The sequence below is a fragment of the Mixophyes fleayi genome, chromosome 9 (genome assembly GCF_038048845.1).
Source record: "Mixophyes fleayi isolate aMixFle1 chromosome 9, aMixFle1.hap1, whole genome shotgun sequence".
NCBI classification, from domain to species: Eukaryota; Metazoa; Chordata; class Amphibia; order Anura; family Limnodynastidae; genus Mixophyes; species Mixophyes fleayi.
Window position 1 is genome coordinate 13,381,908 of NC_134410.1, and position 11,159 is coordinate 13,393,066.

Here is an 11,159-nt window from a genome sequence, read left to right on the forward strand (position 1 = left end):
AAAATTGCGTGAAGTTTGTGTTTCAGTAACACTTATGGATGGATGTCTGGAACACTGTGTGTTCATCATGCAGACAAGGGTCTTGTCCAACTATAAATATACCAACACCCTCAGAATACTAACGTACGTGTTTCCACCCTTCTGGGGACTTTCTCAAGGTTTTGGGAAATTAGTTGTCTTCTGAACTGGACAATGAAAGGTCAGAGGCTCCTGTAGTATCTACTCTCTTACTGGGAGAGAATCGCAGTCCTGTGTGACAGAGAGGACAGAACTAGATACAGAAATAAAGTTTATTTAACCAATTGCTGAGAACAAATGATCTCACATCTGCATGTGGTCAGATCTCATCTAGTGATCTCACCATCAGCATTAGGTTTTGAACACAACAGCTCTGCCTCATTCATACGTCATGATTAAATAAAACAAGACAAACGGTTATGACTTTAGCCATAGATGGCGATAGAGCTAGTAAAGAGAAGAATCATTTATGTTATAAGAACTATGGAGAAAAACAGTTACATAGTAGAAGTTGTAAAAATATAATAACACTCGTAATAAATCTAAACTAAGTTGTGCACATTTTCTGTATAAAATAGATTTCCAAACAGTTTTCTGTATCAAGTGTTTGACAACAAACTCTTAACCAAATATACCTGACAGTGTATAAGCAGATAATACATTACTTACACTGTAACATTACTATGTGTAATTATAGATGTAGAGAAAAGTCTACTGCAGAGTGTTCTGGTCCCGGCTGTGTTATCACGTTTGGGATCTACCCCGTTACCTGTCTGACTGTATTGTAGTATGAGATTCCTGAGTATTACTGTATGTCAGTCCCCTGGCAGATCGCACTATATTCATACACAGCTGCAGACACACATTATATACACTGCTTCTTATGTTCTTATCCCAGAGTGCAGTTCTGTACTCTATAATCCCAATATACACCCCCTGTACCGGCTGTATACAGTAACATTATGCATGTGCTTCTATGTAAATGTCTGATCTCTATGACTAAATATCTGTGTTGACTCCAGGACGTTAAATTAGAGGAAAGTCCTGGTATCTAGGGGTTTGGGATCACACAAAGAGAGAGATAGGGAGGATACAACTGTATCTTTAATTGCAACCAATAGCCAAAAGTACACTTTGAAACAACCCCTGAGTGTTTGCCACACTCCACACAACACCCCTTAAATTCCCCAGTGCTTTTAAAGAACAAAACCATGTTATACCTATCAGAGTCTTTACTGTACACGAGCCAGGTGAAGTTATGTTGTTCTCGGGCAAGTTGTAGTCCAGTCAGCGGGTGCTGAATGTGTTGCAGGCTCCTTCCAAAAACACCCACCTGGCCAAACTTTTGCAGTGGTTGATGTTCACGGACGCTCTTCCCAAAAGCTCTCTACCATGGTAGGGATCTAAGCCACAGTCTCGCTGCTCCAGCAGACTCACCAGGTGAACTGACCCACGCATAACTCCAGATGGAGCAGAGTTTCTCGGCAGTCAGGCAGGTAGAGAGGATGCGTAAAGCAGAGCCGTCTAAATCACAGGAACTGGAGTGAGAGTCACGAGATAGCTGTTGAGAGACAAGACTACACTAAGCTAAAGAAATCCTAGACCACCTTGCAGACCTTTTTAAGGGGTCCCACCCTGCAGGGTTATCCACAGGTCAGCGATGCTGGGATTGGCTGGAAGGTGTGAGTGAGATGGAGATGGACCAGGATTCTATCCACGTACAGTCCTCCCTGCTGAGCTGGTGTCTCACTGTCTATTACAGTCCAGGGGAGAACAATGGTGGTCTGAACTGGTTAATGAGATTCCTAATCCCCGTTGCTGAAGAGCAACTCCTTCTTTTAACCCCTAACAAGCATTTGTGAAGTTGAAGGAGCTGCTCACTTCCTGTGGATGTGATTAGAGGGGGAGGGAGTCCAGGACATAGGGAATCCACCATCTGTAAGTCCATGGTATTGTAATGTGAGTTATTCCATCTGGCTGTATCTAACAACCTGGGTGGTTTCAGTCCATGGACAAGTCCAGTTGAATAAAAGTTCTTAAACGCCCACAACCCTAAATAAGAAGAAACGTTCATAATAAACAAGGAACATAATTATATCCACAGGGTCCAGTAAAGTTGATGAAGAAACATCAGGATGGAATGTTCTCTGTAGTCATTACTGTCACAATATCATATTCTCATATCTCATATTTCATGTGTGTTTCTCTCTTAGAGCCTAAAGACAACAGCTCTTCATACGTGATTATTGGTGTTATTATCGCTGCTATTCTAGTGGTTGTCATTGCTGGAATCGTTCTATTCGTTGTTTTCAGGAAGCGCTCAGGTGAGTGTGACAATAACAGGGTGATAAACAGAAATGCCCAGACTGTATTTACTATAGAGACAATCTAGACTTGTATTCACAGCAGTACGAAGACACACAGCCACAGCCGTACAGGGGCACACACCTACAGCGGTACAGGGGCACACACCTACAGCGGTACAGGGGCACACAGCCACAGCGGTACAGGGGGCCACAGCGGTACAGGGGGCCACAGCCGTACAGGGGCACACACCTACAGCGGTACAGGGGCACACAGCCCCAGCGGTACAGGGACACACACCTACAGCCGTACAGGGGCACACACCTACAGCGGTACAGGGGCACACAGCCACAGCGGTACAGGGGGCCACAGCGGTACAGGGGGCCACAGCGGTACAGGGGGCCACAGGGGGCCACGGCGGTACAGGGGGCCACAGCGGTACAGGGGGCCACAGCGGTACAGGGGGCCACAGCGGTACAGGGGCGCACACCTACAGCCGTACAGGGGCGCACACCTACAGCCGTACAGGGGCACACACACCTACAGCCGTACAGGGGCACACACCTACAGCGGTACAGGGGCACACACCTACAGCCGTACAGGGGCACACACCTACAGCGGTTCAGGGGCACACAGCCACAGCGGTACAGGGGCACACACCTACAGCCGTACAGGGGCACACACCTACAGCCGTACAGGGGCACACACCCACAGCGGTACAGGGGCACACACCCACAGCGGTACAGGGGCACACACCCACAGCGGTACAGGGGCACACACCCACAGCCTACGGGGGCACACACCTACAGCCTACGGGGGCACACACCTACAGCCTACGGGGGCACACACCTACAGCCGTACAGGGGCACACACCTACAGCCGTACAGGGGCACACAGCTACAGCCGTACAGGGGCACACACCTACAGCCGTACAGGGGCACACACCTACAGCCGTACAGGGGCACACACCCACAGCGGTACAGGGGCACACACCCACAGCGGTACAGGGGCACACACCCACAGCGGTACAGGGGCACACACCCACAGCCGTACAGGGGCACACACCCACAGCCGTACAGGGGCACACACCTACAGCCGTACAGGGGCACACACCTACAGCCGTACAGGGGCACACACCTACAGCCGTACAGGGGCACACACCTACAGCCGTACAGGGGCACACACCTACAGCCGTACAGGGGCACACACCCACAGCGGTACAGGGGCACACACCCACAGCGGTACAGGGGCACACACCCACAGCGGTACAGGGGCACACACCCACAGCCGTACAGGGGCACACAGCTACAGCCGTACAGGGGCACACACCTACAGCCGTACAGGGGCACACACCTACAGCCGTACAGGGGCACACAGCTACAGCCGTACAGGGGCACACAGCTACAGCGTTTTGTTTCTTTCAATTTTCTTTCTTTTTTTTTTTGGGCTTTTCCTACTTTTTGCAGTCACATCAGAAGAGGGGGATTTGATGTAGGGCTTGAGCATGTGAGGAGGACAATTAGTGGATTAGAGGGAACTCAGATGGAAACACAACCCTGTCTGACATGTTCGTGCATCTCATCTGTGAATAGATTGTACATATCTTTTACTGATTCCTGTTCTTAATTCTGTCTGTTTTGTCAATTTAGGGAAGAAGCCGGGTAATGTTTATGTTCCTGCCTCCAGTAAGTACCATTGTTATTATCTGCTCTACCACCATCTGCATTGTATCATGTGTCTGTGTGATGATGATGACTGATACTAGTACAGTATAACAACAATCTACAACTAATACTCTCTTCTACAGACAAAGAAGACGACTCCTCTAACTCATCCGGCAACTGAGTGTAAGTTCCTGAATTGTTATAACCCATCTATCTGAGAGTGTAACAATGATAATATACTTCACATTACTTCATCTATCTGAGAGTGTAACAGTGATAATATACTTCACATTACTTCATCTATCTGATAGTGTAACACTGATATTATACTTCACATTACTTCATACAGTCTAGAGAAATGTATGAAGCTGACTCAGGTGCCTGATTTATCTTAGAACACAATGTGAATACAGTTTCCGTTTATTTCAAATCAGACAAAAATTACACACAAGTATGTCTGTATTAAAGTACAAGCGGATTTCAAGAAACGTCTCCATTTGAATATGGGTATAAGTACACTGACGCTATACAGTACTTGCCGTATGCAGACAGACAGAACACGTTGAAGGATGCACACAATTGATATATGCAATATATAAAAAAAATACATTAACAACTTAGTCAATAATAAAAATATATTTAAAAAAATATTTTTATTAGCATTTTTGTTTGTTTACATGAAATACATATATTAGGATGTGCTTAATGCCTACGGTGCATAAAGTGCATTTTTTACTATTGCTCTTACTTTGCAAACACATTCTGGCATGTATACGCATCAGTCATCACTATCAGTCGACACTTACACCTGCCCTGTAGCTGGTGCAATTGATACGGCTAAAAAACATGTCAGGTTCAGAATCATATGCATATTTATCCCGTTCAGAATCATATGCAGATTTATCAGGTTCAGAATCATATACAGAGGCAGGATACAGAAAGTTCCAATATCTGAGCAGGAGATTAACCCAAATCAGCAGACGTGGTACAGTGAAACGTCACAGTGTACTTATGAGCAGTATATAGCAAAGTCCAGGGAATCCGAAGTGTTCTGAGACAGACCCAGAGTCCCTCAGAACATCCGGCCACAATAGCAGTTGAAGCAGTACAAAAGTCAATGGAAATTTATGTACCATCAGACGACAGCAAACAGAATGAGTTGTGTAAATGGTAATGGTACAGCTGTCGTGGCTTTCTTGGAACACCACCACCTTAGCCAGGAATGGAGCTTGGAGTATTTGACAGACAGGCAGGTAACAGAAACACAAATGGTCAGACGTAGCCAGGGATCAGAACCAGAAAGCAGACTCGGGATAATACAGCCCAGGACCCAGGATGCTACCGCTAGATGCAAAATGCTATAACTGACATAGATGAAATGTCGGGACAGGCCTTAAATACTGCAGGCAACCAATCAGGATAATGCAGATATCACACCTGCAATGCAGCTGAGCCTAATAGAAAGCAGAGAGCTCTCATACACAGGGAAATACAGCAGAACCTGACATCTAACACATGCAGGTAGCACACCTGTATTGTAGCTCATTGAAAGCAGCTCTCACAGTTTGCAAACACTTATTGTTCACATATATTTGCTATATTGGCAGCTGATCTAAGGCAAAGGAACTAAATGTGACGATGAATGCTGTGTGTATCTTGATTAGCAGTGATGTCCTGTATACCTTCAGCTATAAGATCCGATCAGTGAAGGCTGCCTTCCTGGATGATTAAATACTACCTTTCTATTGTCCAGCATACCTGCTTCTGTGTATTGACCCAGTTCCATTTGATCACCATTGCATCTGATGTGGACACCACTTGCTTCTTTGGCACTTTGATACAATATCCTGATTAATGGTCATCACCCATACATTGTGATATTGGATGGGTTAGTGCTGTGGAACTTTTGGACAATCCTAATGATACATGAACTGTTCTTACTTTTGATCCGGTGTTGGTGCTGATACGGTTTCCATTGTGTCACCTGACCGCCCACTGTTTGCACTGCTGCAGCTCAGCCGCTGTACCCATCATAATACCAGCGTCCGGACTTACTACTATTGCCTCGGGATCCTTGAATCTGCTGTGCACATTATATTGATTAGTCCATTGCTCATAGTGTGCAGAGAGATGGGCTTCTCCACTGAAGTGTAATATGAAAGAACAAAATACAACCCATTAAATGTATAAGACAGGAAGCTCTGAGCAGGTGCAAAATTCCAATCCTTTCTCTGTAGTGACAATGCCGTGTGCCTATCCGTACAGCCAGGAATGCCTCTAATAATACACCCTCTCCACATCTTTATCTCACTTCAGTAATCTCCCTCTGCAGAATGAAATCTCAGTTTTACATTGCTTAACAAAGTAGGTGGCCCAATGTGCTTACTCTGTTCTGTGCAAGTAATGCCCCTACCTGCCCCCAACTCTGCTTCATACCTCTCATCTTATTTACCACAGTCATACTTACCCTGCTCCCAACATGTGACACACAAACAGCTTTACTTTATTTCATTACAGAAAAGAAAATGAAGTTTTCTGGTTAGTTACCTATACCAAACATAATTTAATACAATAATAAATAAAATAATAAATTTTACAGGTGGTATTACACCCCTGATAGACTCTCCAAATGTTCCCCACATCTACTCCGAGCTGCTAGCGGACCTGTGGTCAGAGGGGTGCGCTCCTTCATATTTGGTGGAACTGCCCCCGTATAGTCCCCTTCTGGGACATGGTCCTGTCTGTCCTCAATTCCGTTTCTGAACGCCGTTACACAAGGACCCTTGTACCATCCTCCTCTCCCGCCCGATGCCTGATGAGAGCTCCCTTTCTAGTAAGTTATTATCTCATATCCTAGAGGCTGCCAAATCTCTAATAGCCAACCACCAGATCCCCCTACTGTAGCAGCCCTTAAAAACTATGAATGGCATATCGCAGGCATACAATCCATTACTTACCACCTCCATGACAAACACCATTCATTTGACCTCATTTGGGCCCCCTGGTACCTACGGGAAAGCCTTGACTCTCTGTCCACCTCCACCTCGCCCTCTGTTCCGTGATTCCCAGCCATATTCGCGAACCGAGCCCTGAGCCGTCTCTGGGACGTCTGGCCTGGGTGTTCTACTTTTTATACCCAAGGAATACAACGCAGTATGTCTATTTGTAGTTTATGTTGATGTGTACATGTAGTCCTGCCGTGCTCTGACCAGCATTTATCTTTGTTATGTGACTGTCATTTTACTTTATTGAGACTATGGAAGGTCCACATTACATTGCTGACATCACACTGTTAGTACAGGACACTATAGATGGGTTATTCAGATGGAATATGGTGAGGTCCAGGTTACTGTAATCACATCTATCATCTGAGCAGCAGGACAAGTACATTATACAGGAAAATACCAGCAATATAAATGTATCCTCTTTCTTTACAGCATAAGGAATCATTGAGGAGCATCACAGAGGAAACTAAAGAGACTCCGTCTTCTGTCTACTTGTTTTATATTACTCATTATACAGAAATATATAATCCTTAATCTTTCCCGCTTGCTAATCATATTGTGTGAGGTTTCTGTGATGTCACCGAGTGATGAGATTGTTGTGATAAACATTACACAGATATAGATAAATGTATAACAATCTGCTGTACTATCAGACCTACATACTCTGCATAATTAATGTATTTTGTTTTTAGAATCAATGCTTTATTTTAAATTTAGAAATGATAAGTCTTCTTGATTGCCGCACACTGTCTGTATTGTACTGTTGATGTATTTTAATTTTCAAACAAATTTTACAACAATATATTAGTTTCAGATGCAATCAGCAAATGACGGGATGGATGAAGTATAAATTGTAATGAGATTTAGATCAGTGTAAGACAGTCTTTCCCAAACCCAGTCCTCAGGTACTCGTAAGAGTGCAGGTTTTCCAGATCTCCCTGCTGGAGCACAGGTGTAGTCATTACCGACTGACATATTGAAACAGATTCACAGGTGATATAATTATTTCCCTTGTCACCTGGAAAACCTGCACTGTTAGGGGTCCTGACTGGGTTTGGGAAACACTGGTGTAGGTTAAACACATATATTATGGGTGATGTGTATATTTGTATCCTGCAGTATATTTTAGTAAGAGTCAGATTTATTATTTCTTAAATTCTTTATTTTTGGAGTGTTTTTATCTGGGGAAATATACAGAAAATAATCTAAGCTTTAATGGGGTTTAGGGATATATATATATCTTGTAGAATGATTAATCCTTTTCTATTAATTTCATACAACAAAATGTATACCATGCGTGGCAACATCGTAAAACAATATATACAATCAAAATATAAATAATTAGATTAAAAGCAGAATAGGTGGGTAGTATTAGGTCGGCTCCCTGGCAATTGAAATGACATTACTTTATTTTATTACACCGTTATGAGGGGTAATTCCCTGTCCAGTATATCCTAACTGTGTAGGACATAATGTTCATTGAACATAACTTGTATATTGCCCACCAGATTTGGTACTACCTGTAACTGTACCTGTCAGGTAGGGGCCACAGTTATATAGAATATGTAATACTGATCCACACCTGCTAATAACACCCCTCATACAATGTCATGTATGTAACAGATACAATTTGACAGCTGATATTTATGAAAATAATAGGAATATAGGAGACCACTTAATGGATTGATATTGTGAGATGTGTCATTAAATCATTAATAAACATGTTCTAAATAAATTCTTTGTGCTGTTGGTATTTATTGTTGTGGAATCTTATATTTATTCTTATTCTATTTACAAGATAAGTATTAATATTAATATACAGTAGTTCCACCCACCACTGCATTAGATAACTGATAAATAAATACATGGATATAATTCAGCAGGACCAGGGGGTAAATGTATGAAAGTCCGATTTCTGCAAGTCGCCGGAAATCAGCGACTTTGCAGTGAAAATTTAAAGCCGCTTTAAATTTTCACTGCAAAGTCGCTGATTTCCGGCGACTTGCAGAAATCGGACTTTCATACATTTACCCCCTGGTCCTTATTGCTTGAAAGCTGAATTTTGTTGCTGGGATATGTAACAACACGATATATACACATGTCCTGTATATGTGTTTCTTATTGAAACTATACCCATTTACTCTTTAATTTTCCTGCTAGCTTTAAGTTAATTCCAAGTTCACCCATACTGACTGGTTAGCACAGCCACACCGAGGCAGGGGCAAACGCAGGATTTGTAGAGGGGGGTTTCCACACCACGCCACCAGTGGGCGTGACCAGCATGCATGGGGGTGTGGCTATAATATTAGACAGTGCTTGGCTGTTCTCCAACTCTTCCTATCCCTATAATATACATGGGCAATGCTGCATGCACTACTGTTAGGTGCACGTAGTTCTCCCTTTTCAAGCAGAGCCGTGTGAAGCGGGGGCAGGGTCCAGGCACCTCAATTATACAGTGCCCCAGGCTTGGAGGGGGGTTTTCCAGGCACTAGGAAAGCCAAACCCCCCCCACCTTGGTTTGCCTATGCCAGGGGCTGAACAATAGTGTGTGTGGCAACTAAGAGACACGGGGTGATGGGGTCCGACATCAAAGCTTCCACTCCCAATGGAGGCCTCTTCCAAGCAGCGCCTTGGGTCCATATGTCGGACCACGCATGCCCAATAGAGGATCTCTGCTGTATTGAAAGCAGAGTGGGGGGGGGGGGGGGGCAGGAAGTGAGAATGACATTGCACCCAAATTTGCTATGGGACATGGCAATCCCCAGTTCTGGGAAAGACTTGTCTTTAAAAGTTGTGTGCAGGTAAGCCTTAAGCCCAGATAGATAGCATAGCATTTGATCATGTTAGGACTGACCTGAATGGGGTGGCTTTGGCGTGAGTTGGTCAGCTTAACATATATTGCAATATGTGAAACTAACATATTCCCTGTTTTTAATATAGAGAAGTATTTAGTACAGCATTATGTGTTTGGAGAGTTCAGAGTATGCCTGTTTTTTGTCTATACAATGTGGGCAACCCCCTCTTGCACCCCAGTCTGTACATGGAGAGTGCAGAGGATCTGTTTCTTTTTTTGATTCTCTAAGTAGATAAATATATAATAAATATGAGAGAAGAGAGTGGAAGTTATAATGGAAATTATTTTATTACAACCATAATGTGCTGATTGGCAGATGTCCCCCTCCCCCTTGGGCTCTCGCCCTACATACATACCACCCGAAAAATAAAGAGTCCAGCACCCACAAAGACTAAAGGGACTCCCTAGACTGCCCACCAGACTTGTCTTCCCTGCAGGGGGTGGGGCAGTGAGCCGAGTCTCCCAAGTTGAATACTAAACCCGAACAGAGAGCGAGTGGGGGAGTATACACCACATGCTAGAGCCCTAACTCCAGAGGGTCCCAACCACCATCCATTATAACCACTCAGGCCTAGATGGCCTCTTTCTCCTTTGTGGTTAGAACCAAGTAAAGCGGAAGTAGCAACAGTTGCTTGGCTGCTAATAATAAAGCTCAATAAATTGGGGTCCCGATGAGGATAACTGTTTTCCTTTTGGATTTGGTGTATATAAATAGTTATCAGTGGTATCATCCTGAAGTATTCAGATTAAAAACAATACAATATATTAAAATATTTGCTAAAGAGAGAACGAGATACAAATAATAAATAATATACCGGTGTGTAGAGAAAAAACAAAACTGTGAGGTCCCCTCAGGATACTGGCCCCAAGAGGGAGGAGCTTCAGTTGTCTATAGTGGAGCTGGGAGGAGTTTCAGCTGGATGTAGTGGAGCTGGGAGGAGCTTCAGCTGTCTGTAGTGGAGCTGGGAGGAGCTTCAGCTGTCTGTAGTGGAGCTGGGAGGAGCTTCAGCTGCCTGTAGGGGAACTGGGAGGAGCTTCAGCTGTCTGTAGCGGAGCAGAGATAATACTAATACTATGTAACACAACTGCGGTGAGATGTCAGGTAACACTGAACAATGTATTTTACCTCCATGGTTTATTTCTGAAAACTTCAATGTTGGGGTTTAGTGGTTCTTTAAATGTAATTTGCATCAGTAATTTCTAATTTTGCATTTAAACTTACATCTTTCTTCCATATTTACTGTTATCATCAGCAATGCAGCTAGTTAAAGACATTCATATTGCTATGACTGTAGCATATTGTACTCCAGGTCA

At 43.8% G+C, this 11,159-nt stretch overlaps 1 protein-coding gene across 1 annotated transcript in view; it reads left to right on the forward strand.

Moving 5' to 3' along the window:
- The window catches only part of LOC142101990 (class I histocompatibility antigen, F10 alpha chain-like), a 53,607-nt gene extending 44,881 nt beyond the window's left edge, over positions 1-8,726 (forward strand). Inside the window, exons 5-8 of the mRNA XM_075186491.1 lie at positions 2,232-2,342; positions 3,972-4,007; positions 4,130-4,169; positions 7,424-8,726. Coding sequence (XP_075042592.1) covers positions 2,232-2,342; positions 3,972-4,007; positions 4,130-4,167 — 185 coding nt within the window. The 3' untranslated portion in view covers positions 4,168-4,169; positions 7,424-8,726. The remainder of the gene's footprint in view (positions 1-2,231; positions 2,343-3,971; positions 4,008-4,129; positions 4,170-7,423) is intronic.
- The last annotated feature ends 2,433 nt before the right edge of the window (positions 8,727-11,159 follow it).